Source organism: Trachinotus anak, unplaced genomic scaffold, assembly GCF_046630095.1.
Source record: "Trachinotus anak isolate AG129_WGS33_773 ecotype Australia unplaced genomic scaffold, CSIRO_AGI_Tana_v1 ptg000007l, whole genome shotgun sequence".
NCBI classification, from domain to species: domain Eukaryota; kingdom Metazoa; phylum Chordata; class Actinopteri; order Carangiformes; family Carangidae; genus Trachinotus; species Trachinotus anak.
Window position 1 is genome coordinate 19,368,626 of NW_027273858.1, and position 27,497 is coordinate 19,396,122.

General features: G+C 41.3%; 2 protein-coding genes across 3 annotated transcripts in view; one reads left to right on the plus strand and one right to left on the minus strand.

The window, feature by feature from the left end:
* Positions 1-11,045, minus strand: part of thada (THADA armadillo repeat containing) — a 93,009-nt gene extending 81,964 nt beyond the window's left edge. For both annotated transcript variants that reach the window (XM_071481245.1, XM_071481246.1), the window contains exons 1-21: positions 10,942-11,045; positions 10,368-10,449; positions 10,139-10,248; positions 9,853-9,983; positions 9,279-9,427; positions 9,111-9,143; positions 8,973-9,021; positions 8,326-8,519; positions 7,498-7,592; positions 6,737-6,960; positions 5,896-6,614; positions 5,549-5,703; positions 5,266-5,421; positions 4,907-5,014; positions 4,664-4,787; positions 3,988-4,133; positions 3,527-3,755; positions 3,288-3,423; positions 2,956-3,092; positions 2,472-2,618; positions 1,736-1,896 (exon numbers count right to left, since the gene is read on the minus strand). In XM_071481245.1, coding sequence (XP_071337346.1) covers positions 1,736-1,896; positions 2,472-2,618; positions 2,956-3,092; positions 3,288-3,423; positions 3,527-3,755; positions 3,988-4,133; positions 4,664-4,787; positions 4,907-5,014; positions 5,266-5,421; positions 5,549-5,703; positions 5,896-6,614; positions 6,737-6,960; positions 7,498-7,592; positions 8,326-8,519; positions 8,973-9,021; positions 9,111-9,143; positions 9,279-9,427; positions 9,853-9,983; positions 10,139-10,248; positions 10,368-10,440 — 3,276 coding nt within the window. In that variant the 5' untranslated portion in view covers positions 10,441-10,449; positions 10,942-11,045. The remainder of the gene's footprint in view (positions 1-1,735; positions 1,897-2,471; positions 2,619-2,955; positions 3,093-3,287; positions 3,424-3,526; positions 3,756-3,987; positions 4,134-4,663; positions 4,788-4,906; positions 5,015-5,265; positions 5,422-5,548; positions 5,704-5,895; positions 6,615-6,736; positions 6,961-7,497; positions 7,593-8,325; positions 8,520-8,972; positions 9,022-9,110; positions 9,144-9,278; positions 9,428-9,852; positions 9,984-10,138; positions 10,249-10,367; positions 10,450-10,941) is intronic.
* Positions 11,046-12,004: 959 nt separating this feature from the next.
* The window catches only part of plekhh2 (pleckstrin homology domain containing, family H (with MyTH4 domain) member 2), a 37,225-nt gene continuing 21,732 nt past the window's right edge, over positions 12,005-27,497 (plus strand). Inside the window, exons 1-7 of the mRNA XM_071481247.1 lie at positions 12,005-12,207; positions 14,923-15,058; positions 24,653-24,715; positions 24,803-24,952; positions 25,530-25,613; positions 25,749-25,830; positions 26,005-26,190. Coding sequence (XP_071337348.1) covers positions 14,936-15,058; positions 24,653-24,715; positions 24,803-24,952; positions 25,530-25,613; positions 25,749-25,830; positions 26,005-26,190 — 688 coding nt within the window. The 5' untranslated portion in view covers positions 12,005-12,207; positions 14,923-14,935. The remainder of the gene's footprint in view (positions 12,208-14,922; positions 15,059-24,652; positions 24,716-24,802; positions 24,953-25,529; positions 25,614-25,748; positions 25,831-26,004; positions 26,191-27,497) is intronic.

A 27,497-nucleotide genomic window follows, 5' to 3' on the forward strand; every position in this document is an offset into this window, starting at 1 on the left:
AATACATGGTCAACAGACAAACACAAACACACACATGCACATGCACGCACGCACACACACTTTACCCCCTACACAGACAAACACAGCCTATGTCTGGTACCCTTGTTATTATGGACGCTCACATGCTGAACCACTCAGACAACTATTCCTGTGTGAGTTTCTCTGTGTGTCAGTCCATGTATACGTGTGTGTGTGTGTGTGTGTGTGTGTGTGTGTGTGTGTGTGTGTGTGTGTGTGTGTTGTTTGCAGCACTCAGTGTTTTCCTGCTGGTGGTGGAAGTGATTTGGAAAGAATGCAGTGGAAAGGGAGGGGCGTCGTGGCTGTTAAACCAGCAGGGTCGGGCCTCAAATGAAAGCTCGGCGCTAACGAGGGCGGATACTAATTGAAGAGCCTCCCAGCGTGGTGTCACAAACACACACAGACACACACATGGATTCACATCATCTCCTACTACAGTACACATAAATACATTTACATTTACACACAAAAAAATTACACCTTTTTAAATGAAGCACTAGGTTTGCAAACAGCTTCTACGACTGATAACAACAGTGTCCACGTCAGGGTCAGGCAGCCGCGTGCATTTTTACATCATCCGATCGTCACTGTGTGAGATCGCCAACTCCTGATGCGACTGAGGTGGGGCGGCTCGCCTGTGTTCTCGGCTGCACAGCTCAGCTGCTGTAGCTTGGTTAACCTTGTTAGCCTTCCTGTTCCCAAAATGAGACTTCAAAGCAGTAAGAATAGCGACAAGACAGAGCTGAATGGTGGCAGCAGATGTTTGAGGAGCCCGCCGTCAGATGTGCACAGGCACCGTCATACAAAAAATACCGTGGATGGAGCAGAGCTTTGGCTATTTTATATTTGAAATGTAACCTATTACTAGTGGTTTACCACAGCAGTCTGTTTTGGATTTTATACAATTCATATTGACATGAAGAATGCATCAATTTGACTGTTTCTCCTCCAATACCGATTTCCACCAACAGTGCTCACTTTCCACCACATATGAAATCTGGATACCACGCGGGGATCATTCTCATGTGAGGTAACCTGAGGTCAGTGGCATGCAGTGACTGAATTAAAGTAACACTTCATTTTATAATGACACTGATGACTGTTTTTAATACAGGTCAATCACATCTGCATAATGAGGTCAATATCTGCACTGACATGGATCGAAGCATCCCTACAGACACAGGTCTGTCATATGTTTGGACTAAAGCTATGAATACATCACGTATTTAGTGCCATTTAACCAACGGCACAAGCATGACATGTATTCAGTGTTCATCCTATAGCTTTTTTCTTTAAGGAAAGAGGTTTATGTCACTGGGAATTTATGGGAGACTATAATAACATTCCTCAACAAGGTACTTGGTACAGAGATCCAACAGAGCCCTGCGCCGTGCATATTAGGCTTTTCATGGGATTTGTTAGGGAAAATGTGGACATCATCCACAACTATGATAAAAATTATCTATGCATATTTAGGACTTGACAGCGACTAAAATTAAATCATATTCATAATATTGAAAATGAACAGCAGTGAAAATAAGGTCAAGAGGCTAACATGAGATAATACTGGTCAGACCCTATTTGTCTGTTATAATAGTCTCAGTTATCAATTAAACCAGTTTGTTTCACAAAGTTGCTGTTTGGAACAAGAACAATAAAAGTGAGAGTGGCTGAGTTTCTGTGGAGGTGAGGTGTGCTCTGTTCTTCAGGGTCTCACCTGTTCCTCTGTGATGAGCCCTGGGTGTGTGTGTGCCTTGTCGCTGGTGTAGTGCAGAGGCAGGCTCTGACACAGCTGTCCAAGCAGCATGGCCACTTCCTTCATGCTCCGCCAGCAACATACCAGCACCATCTGGGCTGTCACCCTGTAGCCCTCACCGCCTGGAGCCAACACACACACACACACACACACACACACACACACACACACACACAAACAAAAAAAAATGACATTGGAAAAGTTTAATCATCTTTTGGTTCATTACCTAATCATTTCAACTGAACAATTTATTTGTCTTATTACGTAATGTACCATGTCAAAGCTTTGTTCTCAATGGAAACCAAAAGAAGTCCCAAGGTCACATAATCTGCCTGCTGTTGTTACATAAGTTACACTCACTGAACACACACACAAAACCATTTTTCCTTATCACAATGGCATTACAGTCATTTAGGTTATGATTCAGTAAGTTTCCTTGCAGTGACAGACTGAGCCTCATGTAAATATATCACACAAAAAAAGGCCACACACTGCCCCCATGAGGTCATCAGTAGTACTGCACTGGTTTCACTAACTGGGTCTAACTCTCTGAAGTAAACAGTGGAAGTAGTACCACTGAGACTGTTTAGTCTAAAGATACACAGCTGATGTAAAAATATGCAAATCTTAAAATTAGTGACCCAGACCTGCAGTGACATAAAATTTGCACAGTGTAATATAATTATCTGTAACTCACCAGTGTCCAGTGACGGTGTGTGTGTGGTCTGACTCTGTGTGTGATCATCTCCGTGGTGTGTGTCCAGCTCTCTGGCACTGGTGAAGAAGTCGTTGGTGTCTCTGGGCTGGATCTCCTGCAGGATCCTCTGCAGACCTGCTGACGTCTCTGTGCAAACACACACACAAAGAAACATGTCATGTTCTCTAGATTTTTTTCATGGTGTAAATTTCCATGACCTTTCATGACTGAATTACAAGGATTCCATCAACTAAATGTTTATTTCTGTCCTGAAATAATGTCAACATTTTAATTTTGGTAATAACTGTGAGATAAAATTCACCAAAAAATTATTTTTAACAAATGTCAAAGAAATTCAAAAGAAAGAAATTTAAGTGTTTTTTGAGAAGTGACCCTGTTATTTTTTTCCCAAATTCCACAGAGAAAATTCCCAACCTCATAATACAGAGTAAAGTGAAGAGGACATGTTAAGAAATATGATTACCTGAATCAGTATCCATGGGGATGAGTCCCTCTGGGGAGGAGCTCTGGACTACAGGGGAAACCACATCAGACATCCTGTAGCACACAGCGATCAGCTCTGACACCAGACCTCTCCACTGCTCAGTCTGACTCAAACTCCTAAACACACACATAAACATGTACTTAACACACAAGCACCAACACATAACACAAGTGAGCAGGCCCTTTAAATACAATGTGCTCTTTTTGCGCAGTGAGTTTTCCTCCGCTGCCAACGACAGGAAAATAAACTCAAATGGAAGTAGGTTGTTGAGCATGTGTGTGTGTGTGTGTCGTGGTGATTCTTGCTCTCACTCAGTATTTAGATGCTGTAGTACAGCTGTGATGCAGTGAGCTCTGCCATACAGAGGATGGGAAGCAGCTGCCTGTAAGAGAGACGACTCAGCCCTCGACACCTCTAACTGCAGACAGCACAGCAAGAACTGAACCACTGTGGACAGACACAATAAAATACAAGTCTTACATCTGATGGTTGATTTACTGTATGTTTAGCACATAGATACATTTATTGGGTTTATACATCTGGATCTCACCAGCCAGAGTGTTGAGCTCCAAGATGAGCGTCTCAGAAGCCTGGGGCAGTGGGGAGGGAGGCTGGAAGTCGAGGCTCTGCTGCTGGGCACAGTGCAGCAGAGCCTGGCTCAGGTCCGGCTGGTGCAGCAGCAGGTTGAGGAGGAGGGCTGCTGTAACGCTGTCAAAAGGCTTAGTGCTGGTGCTGAGGTCCAGAGCAGCCCGCAGGACACGACGCATCCTCTCTGGCACCTAACATTACGAAGACCAAGGAGATAATGACTAAATACTAATACACACACAGTGATTATTGTGCTTTACCTACATGCAAAATTCCAGCTGAATGAAACAAAAAATATTTTTCAATAAAATAAGGGGTATAAAAGTATCACATAAAGTATTTTTTATATTATTATTATTATTATTTTTTTTTTTTTTATTTTTTTTATTTTTGTCATGAAAAGCTAATGTTTGCAATATTAACCTGTAGCCCAACAGCTGATGGAGGAAGTTGCGGTAGCAGCGATGAGGCCAGCTGTTTCACTTCCAGGAAGTTGCTGGCAATGCAGTAGAGGACATTCTGAGCGTGCTCAGAAGCCACAACCTCACCGAGGGCAAACACGTCAGGCCCTGAGGAAAACCGAGAGGTAGAGGTGAAGAAACGCAGGACAAGAGGACAAGTGTGACAAGAGGTAGAGCATACGCTGAGACAGCTGGAGGATGGGGCTGGCATCACAGTAAAGAGACTGACCAGTAACGGACAAGCTGCTGGCCCAGGCACCAACAGAAAGATGGATTCCAGAGCTGTGAGTTGGCCAGCGCTATTGTGTGAAATGTGCCAAATGTTATCACTAAGGTGCCTTTGAGTAAAGTATTGAACTCTAGTATTGAGTGTGAACTGTACATACTGTAATTTAATTATCTAGTGTTTTACTGTCTAAAAAACCCAAAACAAAGGTAGCCTAAAAGTTGGTGTATGTATGATAGTTCAGTACAAAATGCACAAATTTTTAAATGTCTACTTCTAACTACTTATGCAATATATTATGTTTCCTACAGAATCAAACTGTTAGTAACAGTGGGAGCGTATTCACTCAGCTGTGATGTTTTGTTAAGTTTTGGAGTTATTCAAAACTGTGACTGGTGAGCATGAGGTGTACCAGTGCTGAAGGTGAAGAGCTGGCCCAGCAGACAGAGCAGGTGGAGGGACATGAGGCATTTGGAAAAGGAAGCTCCAGGAAGCAGCACCTCCAGCAGCCTCACACACAGCCAGCGCAGGAACTCCTACATCACACACAAAAAATAAATCTTCATTTATCTAAACAAAAAATATCACCACAACAGGAAAAGCTGAGTGCTAATTATCATTAAAGGAAACTTAATGTATTTTGTGTGTGTTATACCTTGTAGAGATGTAGTGTGTGTTGGTCTCTGTCTCTCTGCTCCTGGTCTTTCTCCTGACTCCGTCTCTTCTGCAGCAGCTGAGTGCTGTCCTTCACTCGACAAAGTAACTGTGTTGTAGAAGATTTAAAGTTTCATTAAGTGATGAATTTGATGTTTTTATTGAGTCAAATGTTAAAGAGTTGTTGGTCCTGTGGATCTCTGTCAGGATCAATATTCATGAGTCGAATAAACCCCCTTATAAACACACAGGCTGTGTGTTCCCAGCTACAAACAAACACAAGCTTACTGTGTGCTACAGGCCCAATGTTTCAAATGCACTGAGAATATAAAATGTTAATATCTTCAAAGAACAGATGACCTTCTTCAGCAGGCTGACTGTCTGCTGTCTGACGCCTGGGGACTGACTGTTGAGGTTGGGCAGCAGGAAGTGGCGGATCAAGTCCATTTCCTGTGAGGTCAGAACCTCAGTGCTGCGGTGGCTCTCACACACCATGCCCAAAGCGTCCATCCTCACCTGGGCAGTGAGAAATGATGACTCGTTCATACAGTGGAAGGTATAAATAAAAAATGTATAAAAACATGAAACAGTCCTACAATATTGAAGACCATGAATACACACTTGAGGACGGACACATACTCACTTGATCATGTTTGTGTATCAGTGCTTGTTGGAGTAGGGAGAGGGGAACCAGTCCTCCCCACAGACCCTCTTCTGAGGCTGGAACAACACCTTGGGCCCTGGCTGCCCGCAGGCATGTCATCAGAGCTCCCAGCGCACCCCTGCTGCCTGAAGGACCTAACAATACATAAAAGCAGTATTAACAGAAAGGTTCAACATTCTTCATACTGTCATGACTGTGTCTCACTTTCACAGAATGCTCTGTGAAAGTGAGACAGAATATGACCAGAAGGAAAGAGAGGAAGTAGCTGCAGATATATGGGATGTCAGTGTTTGTATGTGGAGAGATCTGTGTGTATGTGCCATTGCCTGTGCTGCAGGGCGGCGTCTCCTGCAAGGCCTGCACCATGTGAGCCAGACTGGAGGGGCTGCAGCGAAGCAGCTTGGGCAGGAAGTAGTCAAGGATGTACGTGGTCTGGTCCAGCCTGGCACGGCACAGCACCTGTAGCAGGGGGGTAACCCATGTCTGGTGCCAACGCTCCATCCACTCCTCCGTCTTTCCTGCTGCACCAGCCTCACTCACCAGCTGCGCCTTGTGACTGACAAACAGTCTCTCCAGCAGGTCGCTGGCATAAGGAGCCAGGGTCTGATCTCCCATCAAGCCCAAGAGACATGATGGCAGTTGTGGCTGGATGTTAAGCAAGTACCCTGCGCCATAGAGTTCCACCAGGCAGCCCAAGGAGCCGTACTTCCCCCTCATGTGCCACTCTAGTCCCAGCAGGCTTTGGGTGAGCTCTGTGATGTAAGTGTCCTTGGTAGGGTCAGAAGTGGAGGGATTGGTTTTCTGATGGATGAGGAGGAGGTTGTGGAACAGCGAGCGGGTTTGGTGGCGTACTCCGTCTAGTGGGTGCTCCCAGTGAGAGTAGATGTGCTCCAGGAGGTGTTGCTGTAACTCGGAGCCTCCTCTGAGGGACTGCTGGAGGTGGGGAGGGCAGGGCTGCACCTCTCCTTGCATGCAGTCCAGAACAGCACCACTCCACAGGGTCAGCACCCGAGCCACCACCATAGCTGTACTGGACTCTTTTATACTACAGCAAAGAAAAAAAACATGAGCAAAAGCTGTAGACACACCAGAATACTTCTGAGACTCATTTCAATCATAATCTAAGAATTTAATTCCAGAGTAATCAATTCAATTTGACAGGCCCACCTCACATCCAGACCCAGCAGTGTGTTTGGGACCAAGAGCAGCAGTTGTTCCCACTCTGGTCCTGAGAGAGCACCCTTCCAGCTCAACATGGCCAGAACTCCATGACACAGATACAGAGAGACACCCGGCGGGCGACCACTGGTACACAGACCGACACACCTCTGTTTGAGCCACTGAGGGGCTGGATCCAAGCCCGGCACTGAGCTGCACAGCAAACTGCACACCTGACACACACAATCAAAGAATGACCACAAACAAAGAAATGTTTAGCTGATTAAATGTGACTTTCAAGTATCATTTTTGTCATGAGCTTGATAATGTTTTTGGTTAAATGTGTCTTCACAACTTTTCAAGGGCATGAACTGAAATGTAAAAAGATTTCAGTGCATCTCAAGGACATGTAGACAGGGATTCTAATGTTGCTACACTTGTACTGCACAACACTGCTGCTCAAATAAATTACAAACTTAAGACGACTTAACCAAAACGTATTTTTGACTGTAACTCTGGTAATGATGAACAAATCTTTCATTGTTTTACATTACAGTTTTCATTTTATTTTCCAATACTTTGGTTATCCAAGGCACCTAAATATGGATTTTAGTGTACATTAATTTTGAGGTGCTGCTTCCTTAGTTTGCATTTGTATTTACAAAGTTAACCACTCATATTTGGTGTCTTCAGAACAATAGTTTACTTTCTCATAATGTGGACAAGCCAGAAAAATGTGCACAACCCAGAACTTTTAATCCTTAGCTCACCACAGAAGCAACTTCGTCTCCAGAGCCCATGACAGACCTGATCAATAAGACTACAGCCATGCCGGCTGTACTCTGGACTGACTGGATGAACTCCTCTAGAGGCAGAGAGAAGAGCAGAGGAGAACATCTCTGAGAGAAAAAGTATGTGGGAATAACACATAAAATGTTTCTCATTTTCATAATTAAAATATCATTCATTCAAAATTCAGAGTTGGGAGTTAATGACTAACAAAATTCCTTCATCTGCGTCAGTGGAGGCCCCAGTGATCAGGCACTGCACTCAATCTGCCCCTGTGAAGCTGCTCTGTGCAATGCTGTTGTTTGTGCACAGAATCCTCATTTCACAAGCAAATACTGGTGCCAATTAGAAAGTTCTCTAAATTACATAAAATAATCGAAGTGAAAATTTCAAAGTGAAGATGCCAATTACATTTACAGTGAACACAGACATAGAGGAATCTGACTGTAGGTGTGAGCCTGTAGATCCTCTTCTTAGGCAAACATCATTCCAGATGAGAAAAAAACTAAGACAGCAGCTAATACTAATCCTGCGCTGTTACTCAGACACATATTTTCTTGAGGTTGTAATATTTATGCACTTAATGGCATATTGTCAGTGGGATGAGATAACTCCACTTGGTCTACATCAATGGCTAGATCTCGAAAATCTTGAATGGATTTCTTTAGGGGCATGTTCGTCAGTACAGTTCTACTTTGGCTTTTGTAGTATCCTTAAAATCCGTGCATCATTTATGAGTGTACAGCCACTTTTTATCCAGCATGTTTACTTCCACAGATGGTTTCTACAGTACATACTCTGTTTCTTACCATCAGTGAGGATGTGTATATAACAGCCCAGGAGGCTGCTCAGTGTTTCCTCCACCTCGCAGTGATTGTGTTCAGCCTGCAGGGCAGCACTGATGGTCTCTTGGGATCTCTGGACTACCAGCATGGAGGTCTTCACCGCAGCCAGACAGGACTGCATCAGCTGGGCCTGGGCAATGTGACGGCCTGCTAGACCACTTGGAGGACAGCAGGGGGCGACAGAGACACAGTTATCAACGAGAAAACACACATTATGAATATCAGGGCTGTCCTGCTTCTTTCATGCATCTCCATAAGAACAGCTTAATTAGTGTAGTCAGACAGAGCAGGACACAATCACATCCAGGTGTAAATGCAACCATGCAACCAAGTAAATATAACTACGATAGCAGTTATCTGGGTTGAATAACATATACTGTGATGCAAGTGACATATGCAATTCACACCAAGGAAAAAAGACATTCACTTCCAATAATACTGAGACACTATCAAATGTCAAGAGTAAATCAAAGTAAACAGTCCAGGTATCAAAGAAGAGCTCACTATTTTTTTTAAAACACTATTTTAATCGCATTACTTATACAAGTTGCTTTATGCATTAAAATAAAATACCTTTATAGAAATAGACATGACAGAGTATGCCTCTGTACCTGTTCTGATGAAGGTATTCACTCAGTCCCTTGTGAAGAAACTGCAGTACTACATAGAGGAGAATAGAGACAATGAGACTGAGGAACAAAAATGAATCTTAAATTAAAATGTGACATTAAGGACGTACAGACACCAACCTTCAGGCAGCAGCTTGTTTATGCATCTCTCACCTGGAGATAGAGGCAGTTATTTAGGGAGTTATTTATTCAACTTAATAATAGGAGGTAAGATTTATCTGATATCTGTTGTGATCAAAAGTAGAATAAATCTGCATTAAAAGTAAATGCAAGCAATAACCCACTCACCAAGAGGGAAGCCATCCAAACAGGCAGTGATGGTGTCTACAATGTGTGGATATTTGTCTGAATCTGAGTTTGACAGAGAGTCTGACAAGCAGGCACACAAACAGTTTACAGTCCGCTCCCGTAACCAGGCTGGTACTGAGCCCAAGGCACTGAGGACAAAGAGTCACACAGACTTGTTATTTATTATAGAACTAAAGAATGAACTGGAAACACAGACAGGGAAATAAGAAACAAGTTATAATGAAGTGCTGAAGTCAAAACTCACAGACTGCCACCAAAACCATAAAAAAATTATATTATCAAAGTAAACATCTATATTCCATTATTTTCTATTCTATCTACATTAATATGGAGTCTAAATTCTTGGTCAAGAATTACATTTCCTTAATTTAGAACAGTGACAGACCAGTTCCCACCATCTGCCTTTTAAAGGCAGAAAAAAAAATCAGTGCTGGTAAGTGGTTGCCTCCCTATAAAGTGACCATGGAAGTTCTGATACCCTGTATTTCTTCCAAGTCATTTCCTTGAACAGATATGTTTCAAACTAAGAGAATATTAGAACTTGGCTGTGTACCTGGCGATGGCTCGTCGTAGGGGGTTCTTGGGCCGCAGGGAGGTGTAGACCAGAGCCAGGGTGTGCAGACAGGCATCTAGAAGAGCTGCATCCGGCTGATCTTCACTCAGAGTCTCCAACTGGGACCCTGCCTGATGCAGTATGGACACAAACACACAGGTCATATACTGTATGGTAAAGCATAGAATACTAGGCTACTCAGCTCCATCCACTAAAAATCAAGTTTGTTATATACTAACAACAACAAAATGCACATAAGACAAACATTAATCTTGTTGTTATTGACCTTTTTGACCAGCTGGATCTGCTGCACCGGCTCTGTCAGCTCCAAACAGGACTGCAGGGTCTGGGCAACCTGTCTGACTCCATCCTCTCCACCATCTACAGAGAGGGACGCTACAAGAGACCAGACACACACATTGTTCAAAATTAAACACTATGACACATATAACATAAAATGGATGATGTGATTTACCACTGCTTTAGTTTGCTCATCTGTAGTTTGGCCTCAATACCTATCAGCTTGTGAAGCTTCTCCTCGTCCAACGCCACAGCCTCTACTTTTGCTGTCTTCTTCTTCACCACCATGATTCTGCCCTGAGTTTAATCGGTTAAATCATTTCCATGAATGCATGAGCGTTTTCAGTGTATGTCCAACAAATAACAATCTCCAACATTACATTACAATACAATACAAATAGGAGGTTCACATCTTCAAAACTGAGCAGAACACTGACTCTTCACATCTTTGATGGTCCCTTTAGATGAAATTAATCATCTGATGTTTACAAATTAGCAGTTTTTTTCTGTACATCAGCCACAGCCCCCCTTTATCCTCTCTCTCACATATAAATACACACATAGCAACTTTATGTACACCCTATCTAAGGTGTTTCGCTTTACCTTCGCTAAAAGTCCTACTGCTAACACTGCTAGCCAACTACAGCTAACTGTCTAGCACTGCCTGTACGTCCCAAATTAAAAAGCGAGACAGACACAGTAAACACTGAAACAATACAACAACTAAACTCTCACAAAACAGTGTCACAGCTTAATAAAGCTGCGAAATGAAATATAATAAGCACTCACCTCAGTTGAACATGTGGTTTACTGGAGTCCTGCTGCTTCAGCTGGTAACTGTAACTAACGTCAAGGTGGAGGATAAAAACCTTTCTCGTCCGGTACAGTTGTTTTTCAGAATAAAATAACCCATACGTAAACGTAATATACGGTATGTCAGTATATAAAGAGCGATGTTGCCATATGTGTCACCTACAAGAGGATATAGTATTATCACATATATACATCCTATAAGTTTATTCCATATATGAAATACCCATAGCAAAATTTCTACATGTATATATATTAAAAAATATATATGATGGAATTTTATATGGTATAATATATTATGACAGTATTTGTTAATGATATATATTTAATTCATATATGCAAGTTTATTGAAACAACATACATATGAAAATTATATGTGCTTATATATTTTTTTCTTAATAATTTCTCATTCATCTCAAACAGGTCTATCTTCCCATTCTGGGAAAGTGGTCAACATATAAGGACAAGCTTTGGGATGGATATATATTTATGCAATATAAATATAAGCATACATACATAAAAATATATATTTGTATGAGCTGCATCAATATATGAAATTGTTCAAATTTCTAAGAGGTTTGATATATAATTTTTCTATATATGTTATTATTTTGTATGTATGTATATTTCAAAAATGGAAATTACACTTGTATATAAGACACATTCCCCAATTACAAAATAAAATGCAATTATTGTCGCTTTTGAGTTAACATTTCATTTATTCATTTATTCATATTCTTAATTAAATTGTACGATTTAAATAAATTATTTGGTACAAAATGTGTGGTTGAACATACTTTACAGTCTTACTCACAAAACTTTCTGATTTCCTGTATGCTTCTCGGAAACTTGACACAACCGTGGTTCCATGCCGCACACGTGAAACGTCACTTCCGGTAAATAGTTAGAGCCCGCCCTCAAAGCTGATCTGTCCATAAAGTAGCGCTCCGGGTTTTTATTGGTGGAGATCACACGTCAATCAATCTCGGACTTCGTGGTTCTGCTACGCATAGAAACGCCCATCAAGCATGTGATTGGACGTATTTCATGAAGCCACACCCTCCAAAGCAAACCCGTTCCCAACTTTTGCCTGAGAGCTGAAATGAAAACCTTTAGGAAAGAGGGCAATTCACAGCTTTTACTCATGAATTAGGACTTCATCCACAGGAGTAATAGTAAACATACAGACGCTGGAGTCGCCATGGCGTGAAGTCGCTCGTGAAGTTTACATCAATACTCTCAAGGGTAAGTCGAGTAACTTTGATGATAATAGCTGTTTTTTTAATTAAACACGAAACGACAGAGTATCAAAGTGGCCGTTTTAGCTGACGGCCTCTTTATTTAGTAAGAATATAGTTCAGAGGGTGTTTTTCATCCTCTTGTTAACATTGAACCTTTTATGCTGAATGCCAGTTTTCCACTTGGCCGCTGTGTGGTATAACAGTGATGGTTGTGTGAAGAACACACATGAATGTGAACACAGTTTTCTATACAAATAAAGTGGTGCTGTTTTTGTCCTTTGCCACCAATAGTGTCAATTTAGATTTGGTCTCAGAGCTGTGGCGCTAAAATTAAAAAATGTGGACACCAAAATATGACCAAATATTTTTATTTATTTATTTATTCTTAATCAAATGTCAAGATATTCTTGTGATATCACAGGAAATATAAATACATGACCAATAATGTGATACAGTCTCTATACGAGCAGGATAAAAAGTTAAACCTTTGGCTTCAGTGGCGCTCACTGGTGACCACTTTACCTCAGTTTACTCACCACCACGATTCAGCCCCTCTGTGAGGAGCACCATCAGTGAAATCATTTCCGTGTCTGCGTGACTGTGTATCTAAAACAATTAGTCCAACATATGAATATTGCAATATGGATACAGAGAATACAAACAGGAAGAGGTTTAAATTCAATAAACTCTCACACCTGTCAAAACTGAGCGAAGTACTGAGTCTTCACATCTGAAAACTAAAAGATTTTGGAGGAATTCTTTGAGTGATTAAAATGAACTAACTATAGCTTACCATGTAACACATATCACCTCAGTGTTTAGTGTACTTTGCTTCCATCTTATCATCATTTCATTTTATCATTTCGCATCACAGTTTGTTAATGGGAAGTGGATTACCTCCACACTCTGTAAACTTAAAATGGTTTAACAGCAGGCAATGGGGTTTTTAATGTCTTTAATGGCTCACTGCAGCACATCTCCAGACCAAAACACATAGAAGTGCTCATGTACCACATACTGGCTCACTGTCGCTCACTGTCTCTGCACACTAAAACTGACTTTACTCAACAGGAAGTGAGAGAGACAGAGAGACAATGAAACTCTGACAGGGTTGAAGTTAGATGGCCTTTAATATTTTCCACCAACCACATCCTTTTATCCCCACTGTGGAATGACGCTTGGAGGAGAGGGAATAGATGAATGTGTAGAATAATGATCTGTCTCCTGTTACACAGATTTGACTAATACCCTCACAGGATAATTAACTTCTACAAAACATGTACATACAAGGAAACAAGAGTGAATTAACTTCACAAAAGATCAACTTAACATTTCTTTTGCAGCAGACTGTAAGATAAAAATACCTTGAATAAAATAACAATAACAAAGGCTTTATAGGTCATATAATGAAATTATTACTGTCATTTTAAGTTAAATAATAAGACTCAACTAAATTTTATGGTTGGTTTTACAAAAAATCACAATAAAACTAAATTAGGTTCACCTAAGTAAACCCTTCTCCATTGACAAATAATCAAATTAATTAAAATTACATCATATTTATAAAGATACCAGTACCACTTTGTCAAAGTGTTCATTGGCAAAGTAGCCTAATATAAGATATTATATATTTTTTAAAGTACATTCCTTCATTCTTACGGCATAATTTTATATAGGTATTTGCAGGCCTCATCCTCATGTAATAAGTCATATCAAATTACTTGCCCACAGTCATTTATGTTGTTTTGTTTTGTTGGGTGAGAACTTCTTTTTTTTGTCTTGCCTTCGTCAGTGTTTACCACAGCAAACAAGCAACAGAAATAAGCCTGTGGAAACCAGTTTATGGCCTTCCTCCACACATGTTTGCAGTCCCTTTGTGAGGAGGCCAGGCTGGTAATGAGAGGTTATTACTTAGAAGAGAAAGCCAGGTTTTCTATCCTCCTCCTCCTCCCCCTGCTGCTGCTGCTGCTGCTGCTTTCCTTCATCAGAGATCATCATCTCTCTCTCTGTCTCTCTCTCACTGGCTCTTCCCCTCTGTTTTTGCCGACTTTTTTCCCTGGAAAACATGATGCAAGTCTGTCCCAGGGTGGGTGTTGAGGTGTTTTGGAGCAACTGTGATGTTTTACTGTTTGGCCAAGCTAAGTGATACGCCCACTGCCCACAGTGGTCCAGCTGGGCTCGACCCTGGAATATTTCTGGTGACAACACATCTATACAACAACAAGCCCTCTGTGTGTGTGTGGGTGTGTGTGTGTGTGTGTGTGTGTGTGTGTATCAGATAAGATCCCATTACTGTTTTTCATGTAATGATGAAAGTAAAAACTGATTATTATTATTCAAAGAACGGATCAGTTCTGCACTTTTTGCGTGTGGAAATGTCTCCACTCAACACAAGTGTGCATCAACCCTCTCCTGTGTTTAAGTGCTATTATTGTCTCTCAGACAATAAAGACAACCATCACCAGGGAGCATAACAGCGATCCCCATGTCATCAGTCATTCATACTGCAGAGGTGCCTTCGAGCAAGACTTTGAATCCCAACCAGCTTCACGGATGGTTCTCTCTAGCTGACCCTGATCTCTGATCCCTTAAGCAGAGGAAATGAAATGTGAATTTTCCCACAGGAAGCTTCTAGGAGATTGCTGTATTACCATGTACATATATTCACTCTCTGTCTCTCTCTCTCACTGCTGTGTGTGTGTGTGTGTGTGTGTTACAGAGGGTCAGCCGGTATGGCGGATGGGGAGGAGGCCATGAGCCAGGAGGACTGGAAGGAGAAGTGTATGGTCCTGGAGGCTCTGCTCATGAAGTTCAGAGTGCAGATAATCAAGATCCGAGAACTCACCGCTGACAAGGTTGGTTCAAGTAAACTTTATTGTCTTAATCAGTGAACACTCAGTGCATCTCACTGAGAACCTGTGTCCAGTTGCAGTGGCAGAAGTGCGATTATGATTTATATGGTGCCACTTTGAATTTGCTGGTAGTGAGGGAAAGTGGATAGTGAAGCTGCTGTACAGGTGGGAGGTCTGCACAGCAGTTAGTGCAGATACAGAACAGGTGCTTTCCATTAGCTGAGGTGACTTCTCAGGTTCCTGACTTGATCTCTTCCTCACATCTTACAGCCTCCCAACAGGGATGTGAGAGATATCATGTGTAGCAATAATAATGGTTTCAAAGATAAACGGATCACGCTTGATGACTGCTACTCCAATATTGATTATAGATCTGTGCTGAAAGACATAACACCAGCAAACAACTGAAATGAGAAGATGTGAAGGAGAAAAATAAATAAAGTTTGTGTCTGGTTTGTAAAAGGCAAGAAAAGTGAGTCTGTGCAGATGTACAGGACAAATATTTGGTGCCTAGGTGCATTTGAAACAGAACATAAAAGAAGAAGAAAATTAAAGTCAGTTGACTGACAGACACTGAGCGGTGCCACCTACAGAAAATCAAACTTTCATCATTGTTTGATCAGATGAGATCTGGGAAGATGAATTCAAAATTGAATATTCATCAACACGTGGTCCTCATAAGCACAGGAAGTCATCCACATTCAGACGGAGAGACGTGGTGTGTCTGGTGGGTACAGAGCAGACCGTCCCTCCCAGCTGGCCGGCACTGGGCTGGCCCAAACTGCTCAGTGGCCTAGATCTGAAGCTGCTCTCCAGGGATGCTGATTAGAGCTCTAATGTAAACAGCAGTCTGACCACAGGGCTCCGCCACGCACTGCATGATGGGATTGACCCAGCTCCAGTCAATTACAGAGTCAAAAGTAAGCTCAGCTGGACAGCAAAACAAACTCCTGGAGAGACTTGGAAGAAAGATTGGCCCTCAGTGGGTTTTTGCAGCCCACATAGCACATGTGAGAGTCTCTGCTGGATATTTTGGGCCTCATCCATCCTCTTTGACAAGTTGAATTTAACTACATTTAAAGCAATTTTCCACTCAGCATCATAAAAAACACCATTAAACACAGACTATACTACAACTATAATGTGATATAATTCACCTCAGCTTCACCAGTTTCTACTTCAGTGGTGTTTACTTAATCTATGTTTAATAGCATAGAGCTTAGCTGCCTTGTCTGTCTCGTGTGCTGAGTTTAAATTTCAAGTGTCTTGTTATTTTGAAAAGACTTTGTTAAAGTAGGGTCACCACCTCGTAGCCTTTAGCCTGATTTAAACTGTTTTCCTCAGTACACTGTAGTATGTAGTCAAGAGGGAGGATCAATGATTTAGTTCCCAATGATTCAGAGTTCAACCAGAGTTCAACCAGAGTTCAGCAGATTTATTGAGAACCAGTGACAAAAACATTTTTGAAATGAAGCTAAAGATTACAGAAATGATGTGCTGATATTCATATGTTATTTATGATCAGAAGAATTCAGCTGAAGAATATTATTTGGGTAGGAAACACTGTATTAAGAATACAGTAAACACATCATGCAAATATAGTTGGAATCTAGTCCAGCTGGAGGTATCAGAATGAATAATGATAGTACTTATCTGTAGTCAGTGTGTTACCTGCAGTGGATTCAGATCAGCTCCCAGTTTAGAGAGGCAGCCAGGAGTGATGTGCTGCTGTGGATGGGGACAGGAATGAAAAATATTTTAGCCATTTAAAAACATGCCCACAGAAAAAAGTTGATACCATGTAAGCTATATTTGTAATATTTTGCAGTTTTTTTTCTGCCATCAAAAAGCCCTTTCTTTTGGAACTACATTTTTTCAATCGTTGAACTACCGTATTCCTGTGCACGAGCGCACCTGTGCTTAGCTCTGTCTGAAACAGCTGATCTGCAGAGTAATACAGTGCGCAGTAATACAATAGTTCAATAGTTCACAAGCTGTAGTGTCAAAGGAAAAGGCTGTTTGATGGCAAGATAAAGAAGTGAAAATATTTTTAAAAAAGTACACAGTGAAACTGATATAATTTCTTTATGTTGGTATTTTTTTAAGTGGCTAAAACAGGATTTTACAGACGGCCCCGTCCACACTCAGCTTCTGTGCCACCAGCTGCTTCTTTAAACCGGGAGCACACTGATCCGAATCTACTGCAGGAAACACACTGACTATAGATAAAAACTTCACAGCCCCATGTCAAATAACCCCAACTAGCACTTTAAGGCCTTCCACTGACAACCTGCATACTCCTGAACAGTTCTATCATTATCAGTCCCACTGCTACTGCTTACTGTCCATCATATCAGAGATGAATGAAAATGATTTGCCATATCAGATTTTTAAAAAAGGGCCATCCTTTGCAGATACAGCGTTCAAAAGCAACTTAAAATCTGGTTTTTAATCTGCCTTTAATATAAATATATATATATAATACTTGCATCATGATTTTGCATCATTTGCATTACCTTGCAGTTATTTTCTTCCTGTAGGTTTGTTGTAGAGTGACCCCTCACCTTGTGCTCACTGAGCTCATCATGTTACCATTCAGACCCCTGCTGATGTGTTTTCTCTGCTGTGACTCCCACAGCCAGAGCTTGTTGTTTTAAAGCTGTGCGGGGGCGCACGTACATCACAGCAAAATCCCCCTAACATCTCACTGTGGAGTGGGGGGGGGGGGTCGTCACTCTGAGTGGAGGGTGAGAGTTCAGTGTGTACAATTTTGAGTGTATAGCTCAAGATCCTACAGTGTTGTTTGAGAAAGAAGTTTGAAATGAAAAATGTCATTAGTTTGAAAGCAGTTACCTCATTATGACAAAAACTTTCTGTAGCAGCCATAAGGAATGTTTTGTTAGAAAATATAGATCCATGGAGTCATTTTTAGCCTTTAGCAGCAAATTGAAGATTTTGTTTACTTCACCATACTTTTTTTATTAGCATTAGAATCAAGTAAAATGATGTCGCACCATTGGCAGATTCTGTGCTATTTATAGATGTTCTGGGATAAGTCTGTCCTGCCTGATACCAATCCTGAACTAGTGTATTGGCCGATACAGAGTACTGGTCCTGCACCACTGTGTTAACAGCTGTATACTACTAACCCTGTATGGGTGGGATCTGATTGCTGTCTTTGCCGTATGGCACGGCTCAGGTTAGACCTTTTGTAAAATATGAACAGATACACAGATGATGAATCTGATTTGACTGACAGTCATAAAAATGATTCACTTCCCACCCTAGTTGTCCTAACGCTGGTGCCACCTCTCGACATTAAAGCCTTCTCTACTCTACATGTTGCCTTTTTACTGGTGAGACTTTCCTGTGTAACATATTGCCAAATTACTGATGTTTTGCTGTTGTCTATCAGCAATTTGTCTTTGCCGCTTTACAACAGTAGTTGCCAGTGGTGGCACAGTTCAGCTTCCTGTGTTAGCTACAGTTTTAGAGCAATGAACGAAGCATTGATTTTCGAGAAACTGCTGTTTTAACGAGTGTGAAACTATAACGTTTATTGATGAATTCCGTGGTACCGGATCAGTGCATACATTAAGTACTTGTCGATACCCGATACCATATTTTAGGCAGTATGGGAGGCATTTCTGATAATAGTATTGTATCGGAACGACTGTAGTGCTATTACTACTACTCTGCTACTTTTTAGTACATGAGCACATTACTAAGAGGGATTTAATAAAATGTGACTAAAAGTTAAGATGGATATTGTTCGTAGTGACAGCGCCTTTTTAAACATAATCTAGAATCAAAAACGCAACGTGTTTTCTTTTTAAATCTGTTCTAAAACATAAATGTTGGTTACTGAATTTATTTTGAACTGTCAGTTCATCAGACTGATCAAGTTCCATGACTCCAGGTAAACTTGGCAGATTTCTGAAATCCTAGAAAGCCTGTGTGACAGGATGGAGAGGGAAGAAAAAGGAAGAGAGAAAAAATGAAGCTTTGTGTAAAGATTGAGCTGCCCAAGGGAGGAAATACCCAGTTTACTAAATAGTATGAGTGTGTATGCATGTGTGCTGCACAGGAAGTGAGTTAGCGATCTGAAGCACTCGCTCAGTCAGTTATTCTGTGTGTGCATGTATATGAATGTACACAAGAAAGGTCAAATTCGTGTAGAAGCTGTTCTAACTTTTAGAAAGTGAAAAAGGAATGGTGTGTGTGTGTGTGTGTGTGTGTGTGTGTGTGTGTGTACGTACGTGGGTGCAGTTATTTGGGAGGGGACGTTAGTTTTGGCCAGCGACGCCTCCAGCTGTAACAGTAGGCTACACATCTCTCGGTGGAGACAAAGAGGCCGTGTGTGTTATATTTTCTGATTCTGTCAGCCTCCTTGCTTCCGACCTGGTGCACTCACCGACATATTTTATTCCGTCTGTGTTTCTTTATGAGAACAACTGTGAATCCCTATAAAAGAGGTATCAGCTGGGGCGGAACGATATGCAAGGAAAATCTATTATTTTGGCAGATGCGATTGCGAAATGAGTTGTGGTTTTAGTTGGAATGTTTGTTTTTGCATTTTCATTTTCACTGAAAAAAATATAAGATGATGATGATGTGATTTCTGTCGGGTCTGGTACCAAACAAGCACCTTTATCTTTATCGAAAAGATGGCAGCTCTTGCGATTTGGCCATATTAATAATATTTCAATTAATTTTTCAGCCCTAGTATCAACATTTTGAATCTGCTGCAAATGTCAAATGAAAAGATTCCAGCTGTTTCATACCACTTTCCTTTATCATCATGTTTGATTATTTCCAATACAGCGATGAAACATCAGAGGTTTTACTGTCCAGTGTTGAATAAACTATTTAAAGCCTGGTGTTATTCCAGGTTTTTCTTACTGTCAATAAATCTGGGGGCCGAGTGAAGACTAACGCTCAAAAAAAGGCTCCAAATTTATCATTTAATTTTTTTAATGCTAAATCATTTCCTATAGTTTTTAGAAAACATTACTGAAACAGGAGTAAGTTGTTCATGTGTTGTTGACGATTTTCAGCCACAGATTGATACAAATATGTTGCTTTACACCAGCAGAGCGAGGTCTAATTCAAAATAAATTACAATAGAGTTCATCATAATGAATGATGTCACCGAGTACGACAGTGTGGCTCAGTGATGTTTTTTAATTCGTTTTTGGATCACGGAGCTCATCATCACAGAGGTACACAACAAGATACACACACCAAACCTGTTAGACAGACACATTCATTGTTGGGTAAGAAATAAGAAACATTAAGAATATCACCAGACGTAACTGGCGGGAACACACCCACACACACACACACACACACACGCACACACAACACACACACACACACACAATGCACACTCGTATATATCCATACTTTATATACTGTAGACACACACCAAAACCTCAAGGGGTGGAGTGACATATTCTGGTTTTGTCCCACTCTGACTGATCCCACATTTAGACAGAAAAAAACATCCTCCCATGTGGGCGGGGCTTACTGGCCTTATGGACCACTCGTGTCTCAGATCAGACATGTCAGTCAACAGGTTCAAAAATAGGATCAAGTACATCACCTGATTGTCGTGATTTAACCTAAACTGTGTTAGGGGATAAGGATCAAAAATGTGAAAATGACAAAGCAAGAAGCTTTTTCTCACACACACACACACACACACTCACACTCACAGACACACTTAGACCTATCCTCCCCACTACTCACAAACATCCGCTTGCAATTTTCATCTCTAGCTGCCCAGTCATCACCGCACAGATGCCTCCGGCTAACTTTAAGTTACTGAGTCTTTTTCTTGTCCTTAACACAGATGTTGCTTTTCTTCATTCAAGTCCATGTTTTCATGTGTATACAGCCACGTGTTGGTATGTGAGTCTTGTTTTTGAGGCGAGTTTATCTCCAGTTAAACATACTTGACAATTAACAAGTCTAAACTGGACTTTTAGGGCAGTGGTGTGAGAATAAGCCCTAACTACAGCTATATTTGATTCATGTATTTAGTGTTAAAACTGTATAATTGTAGGTGAACACTACGGGTCACAGGGGCTACAGAAAGAGGCTTTGTGAGCTGGCTGTCTGGCTGTGGATGGAGCAATGGGGGAGGGATGGATGGAGTTCAGGGGGAGGTTGGCCACAGAGCGCCAGTTGTGGAATTCCAGGAATGGAAGTCGAACTGGAGTCTGGATCTGAAGAGGGAATTGACTGCAGAGGTGATGGAGCATTGTTCGGAGGTTATGGGGGACGAAGGAGAGGAGAGAAGTCACGTGTGTGTGTGTGTGTGTGTGTGTGTGTGTGTGTGCGCGTGTGTGTGTCAGACATAGACAGCGAAGCAGCAGTAGTTGTATGTGAGCGTACGGAGCAGGTAATGGGCCTTACAACTCTTAAAATGACCACAACATAAACCTTAACCTCTCATTGGTCATCCCAACTGAGCTGCACAGGATGTGACACAGACACCCAGACCTGGTTCATCCTATATATAACATACAGAATGAGCAAAACACACACACACACATTTGCACACATGGTCTGATACACAGGAGAATATCCTCATCATCATGGACGTGTGTTTTTATACGTTGTTTTGTCTGGTGTGTGTGTGTATGAGACGGAGTGTGTGTCGTCTCCAGATGCAGCCTACAGAATACATGCCCTGTAATTAACAGGCTGTTCTCTGCCAGATGCTATATCTGTTGTTGAGAGAGGCACGTGTGGTTTGTGGTACAGCAGGGGATCTATATAGAGGAGAGAGAGAGAGAGAGAGGGAGAGGGAGAGAGAGAGAGGGAGTGTGTGTGTGCTTGTTTGTGAGGTATATGAACCGTCTTCATGTCTGCTTTTGATCAGAACTTAAGTCTAACTGGGGATCCTCAAAGTAAACGGTTCAATAGAATCATGCAGAGACATGTTTAAGTGCAGTTTTTATCAGCACAAAAGGATGAATTTCGTCACGGTATCTTCAACACCAGATGTTAAAATGCTCAGATTCCACTGACACAGTAAATCAAATTCTCCAAAATCACACTCACGTCACAAGTGGAGCAGCGGCTGCGTAAAAGGCCTCGCTTCCACTTTGGTCCAGAAAACGCTGTGCAGTGGAAACAGTGAGTGTCTCTTGCAGGGTGTGGCTGCTTTTGGACTGAGCTGGGTCCACTTCTTCTGGTCTCTGGAACAGACGCAGGGGAAAACTGGAACACAGCCATGCCAGGCTCCAACAGCCGCATCCAAACCGAGGCCGGATACGGTTCTTTTGCTCTTCACAGGAGTTTACACACAGTTTGGATATGAAGCAGAACAGCAACTGCATAACTAATGTGAGCACTAATTTGTTGATTTGTACTGTGTGTAACAGAACCACTCTGGACACCAAGTAGTTGGCAACATCACAGTGCACATGGCACAGTGTTGTAAGTCATTTTCCACTTCTAAAACATTGTACTGAAAATACTAGGAAAACTGGACTGCCTCTAGGAATTTGGGTGGAGGGAGGATTGGAACCAAAAGAATTTTTATAATAAATGCAAAGGCATTGAATTTATTTTCCTCAAAAAGAAGCTTTAGAAGGTATTGAACAAGTCTTAGATATTTGTTCCTCAGCAAAGTTGGTCATAAAATGTTTTTGTATCTCTAATACACACCTATTAACTAAAAGGATATTTTCACCCCCCCGCAACCCTGTACAGATAAGTGATGATGATGGACATGTGTCAGTTATAGAAAAGATTTACATGAAGTTAAGCTAAATAGTGGTTTTGGTTTGTAATCAATCCATCCATTTTCTGCAGGTTATTCATGTCCAGGTTGAGCTAATACAATAAACTATATAATTAAGAATAATTCTTTTAATTTGCACTGAAAAAATGTGTCATAATAATAAATAATTCTAGGCCGTATCGTCCCGACTGGATTTTTAATCATACTGTGAAACATGCATGCAATTACATATGATATTCAAGAAGGTCTTAGATTTAACTTGGCGAACTGCAGAATGTGTGTAATGGCTCTGTAGCTGTGCATATGAAGATTTGTCAGTTTCAGAGACCTGGTATTATACATGTTCACGTACTGCTCAGACTGGGACACCTAAATGAAATAATCATCACTGATGATATTTATTCCTCCTATTGCTTTTCCTGCCATCACAAGTCAAAATGTCTTCTGTGAAAATGAATGGTGATAGTTTTCTCATCTGGATTAAACTGTGAAGCTGTCACAAAAGACAGTCAAGGGTTGTTTGCTGCACATATGTATATTTGCTCTATAATAAATTACTTCCTTTACGTCCGATCCTCTGGTGAGTCAGCCAGTTCCCCCACGGTTAAAAGTTCAGTTTAGTCTAATTTGTACTGTAACAAAGTGACAACGTACTCTAACCGTGGTGGCTGTTGAGCTGCTTCACAGAGAATTTCCATTGTCTTTTTTTACATATTTTCCTCCACAAATCCTCCGAGGTTTAAGGAGATACTGGTTTCTTTGCTGCTTCCGTCACGTTGAGCCGAGGAATTTCAGAGGAATGTTGCTCATAAAGTCATCTCTCTTCTCGATTCCCACAGTGTTTTTTTTTTTCAATCCTTCTGTATGTGCATGTCTAGAGTGTGTGTGTGCCAGTATCTGTGTGTGTGTTGTAGCCTGCGTGTGAAAGCTGCGTGACCTTTTGGTGTTGCTGCAGTTCTGACACACTCCTACCAGCTAACACATGCCATGCTCTGATCTTAGTGCACAAAGAGCTGGTTGTACCTTTATAGATGTGACACCTCATCAGCATTATGTAACTGGTTAAAGGTGTTATATGCCGCATGTCTGCACAAATAAAACTGCATCATCATTTCTGAGACATAAGTATAGATGCAAACGAATTAATCCATTGCCAAGACAAACCGGACGCTGAATTTTATGATTAGTGTTAAAGTTATTGCATTTTATAGTCGTGACATCTGCTGAAGAGCAGCAGCAGAGCAGAACAGCTGAAAATAGTTAATTTACATTTGAACACAAACATCACTTGAAAATGATTGCTGTCCATTGAAAATACATTATCCATATCGTTGTGAGGCTGTAGAGCATATTAGTAGATTGTGCTATAAATTCATGAATCTACCACTTTTTAGTAAAGGAATTTCATATGAGGGAGAATCTGATAAATAAACTGTAAATGTAGATGTTAGATACATCTGTGAACGTTCAATACTCCAGTTCTGAGTCACATAAAATGAAGAATGTCGAAGAGCAGCTGAAAAGCATCTGTTCTCTTCCAGCATAGCAGTGTTATCTCGACTGGAGTTCTCATTACGTCTCTAGCGTGCAGCTCTTTCTTTGTCTTTATTTGGTGCTGTTGTATTTGGCTTGGGTCAGAAGTGGACTTGATATTTCACCTCCATGTGTATGCAAACGTTGTGGTCAGAAGCGCTGGTGGGAATAGAAGCGCTCCTTTATTTGTGTAGGGAGTGTGTCGTGAGCGGTGTATATATATAATGTGGAATAAGTAACAAAAATAGGAAAATATTCGGAGGATAATATAAAAAATGTTCACAATATGTTTATTCTTCCTTTACTAGATTCAACAACTGGAGATTCAGGTGATTGATGCAGAGAAACGGGCTTTCACTGCTCATCAGCAGGTAAGAATCCCAGCAACTGTTTGTTTACCTGTGCTCAGTGTGTGTACCCTTCCGCTCCATGTTTGTATGTTTGATTTATGATTGAAGGTGCAGTGGATGGAGGAGAAGCTGAAGGCTCCAGACGGTCAGTCCGGAGACTCAGAGGTGCGCTTGTTTCAGCGGTGCCAGGAGCTGCAGGCCCTGGTGCAGGAGAAGGAGGACGTCATCGCCCAGCTGGAGCAGCAGCTGGAGGAGCAGGTAAGACACAAGCACACAAGATTTTCATCAAAGTTATAGATACACCAGTGCATGTTTTATTTTTCTACGTACAAAATAAAGCAGAGGAAGATGTGGCATGCACAGACAGCAAAAACTCTCCCGTAGTTTTGGAATATAAAATTCTTATTTGATAGCTGCACTCCCTGAAAAGCTGCTGTCATGCTCTGGGAATGTGGATGATAATTTTAGATGATAAAACCTCAATAAAGCCCAACAGAGAAAACACAGTGGACCTGAACTGGAAAAGTACCAAACTCGAGGTCCTCCATGGACATTTGAAATATTTATTATTATCCTTGAATAAGAGCATTAAAGATGCAAGAGGAGCAAACTACATTTCTGAGCTCACCTCTACTAAAAATCATAATTCTAATATTTTTTTGTTTATTACCTCTGAGGTCCTTGGGAACTCATCTTTTAACCTTGGGATTTCCCACCCTCCTCTCAGCTGTGACATTCCTTTTGCATGAAATACACCGACTCATTCCCATCTTCAGTATCTCTCTATCTCCGGCTTAGTGTCCTGAAATATTTTGAACTTGCCCTCTTTCTCCAGAAACAGATCCGACTTCAAGATGCCAAAACAGTGGAGGAGAAAGCAGCTAAGATCAAGGAGTGGGTGATGCTGAAGTTGTCAGAGGTACATACTTTATATTGTATTAGAAAACAGTTTGTATGGTTGGAAAACAGACTCAGTGATGGGTTAGTGTAATTAATAGCTCATCGTTCTCCGGACTAAGTTGTTGTTGTTTATGAAAATGTGTTTATCCTTCAGTTTGAGGTAGAGAACGCAGCATTAAGAGAAACCAACAAGCAACAAGAGGCTCAGATTGTGGAGCTGCAGAAACAAGTGCAGGGTAAGAACTTTTTACATCACATATGTTCATCTGAAGAGATCAAGTAGATGAACCTTTCCATGACAAAGCTAATGTAAATGCTAGTTGGTAAAATGCACACAGGAATAAACAAACATACTGCATATGCTCATGCTGCAGACATACTGCTGTTCAGACATGTCTGTGCATTTGCAGCCTTCGAGGAGAAGTGTGGCGGAGGACGAGGAGTCCTCTGCAGACCAGGTGAGGCCCAGAGGCTCAGCAGCCTGACGTTCGGCTGTTTCCAGGTGAGAGGGAAGAACCCCCAGGTCCTCACTGGTCCAGCACCCTCCCAGAGGACCCTCAGCACCCAGGGAGAGGCTGAGGGCAGAGATGAAACTGGTAAGTCCCCACAGAGTCACAGCTGTGGATCTGGAAACAGCTTCTGTGATTCAGCACATTTCTGGGTGAAATCAGACACTGGGAAAGAGCTGGACACAGGAAGGCACAGTTTCATAGTGGAAAATGGAAAGTGACTCAGACCTTTTTGCCATGAGATCATATCTACGGCATCTTAGGGAAAGGTTTTCACTACTTAACTATTTTGCCACTTGCTATATCTCACATAGAAAGTTGTGGATTTCAGTGGGCCACATTGTGGCTTGTGAAACAAGACTCAGAGTTTACAGTACGGCCATGCTATACTATCACACTATCATAATGCTATCATCAACAGCTAATGACAAACATTTATGATGTTTAACAGGTTTGATCTTTACCATCTTGGTTTAGACTAAACTGTTAACACACTAAACCGTTTAGTGTGTTAGCATAACATTTGCTAATTAGCACTTAGATGACACATTACAAACAGCACCAATGGTCTTAAAACATAACAACAATACAATAAAAAAACAATACAACAGTAGATAAAGTACAAATTTGCGCCTGATTCTTGTTTTTATCTGCTAGCTTAATGTCTGATCAACCCAGTACAAGATAAAATCAGTCTAATAATGCTCTCTGTTTTCCCTCAGAAGACAGTTAAATAATGATAACAATAATAATATAATCAAGCCAAGAAACACAAGTTCTATTTAAATTTGAACTTTTAATTCATGGTTTCCCACCTAAGTTTATAGTTTATCCGGCTTGAGAGCAGCAGTGACACCAGACCAGAGCCATCAGAGAGATGAGTAATCTGTGTTGCCAGGTCTTTGAAGAGTGTTGCTGAGACAGAGACAGGTCTCAAACAGAGTTCATTTCCTCCTGATTTGTCAGTCTGAAAAATGTGAGGGTCAGAATTTTCTTAAGATATGTTGCTTGTGAAAATTGGGTCTAATATTTATTTTGGTGGCTCTGTGGTGAAAGAATTGTTGATAATCTGTGATCACATTCACTTCTCCTGTTGGAGTGAACTCAGACCAGCTGTTGGTCTCCTGAAAGGTTGGAGGGGGGGGGGAAACCCCACATGACACAGATACAGGAAATGATTCTAAGTGCGCTGTCTCCTTTCTCAACTGTGTCTGGCACTAGACACAAAGTACAGCTGAGGCTTGTGGGAATGTCATTAGTTTTACAGACATATGGTCATAAACCAAAGTACTGGACAGACAGAATTCAGATCTGACTCAAAAAAGAAAAGCAAACATTGGGGCTGATCAACACTGACAAAACCAAAGCACTGCTTTCCACCAACTTTACTGTAA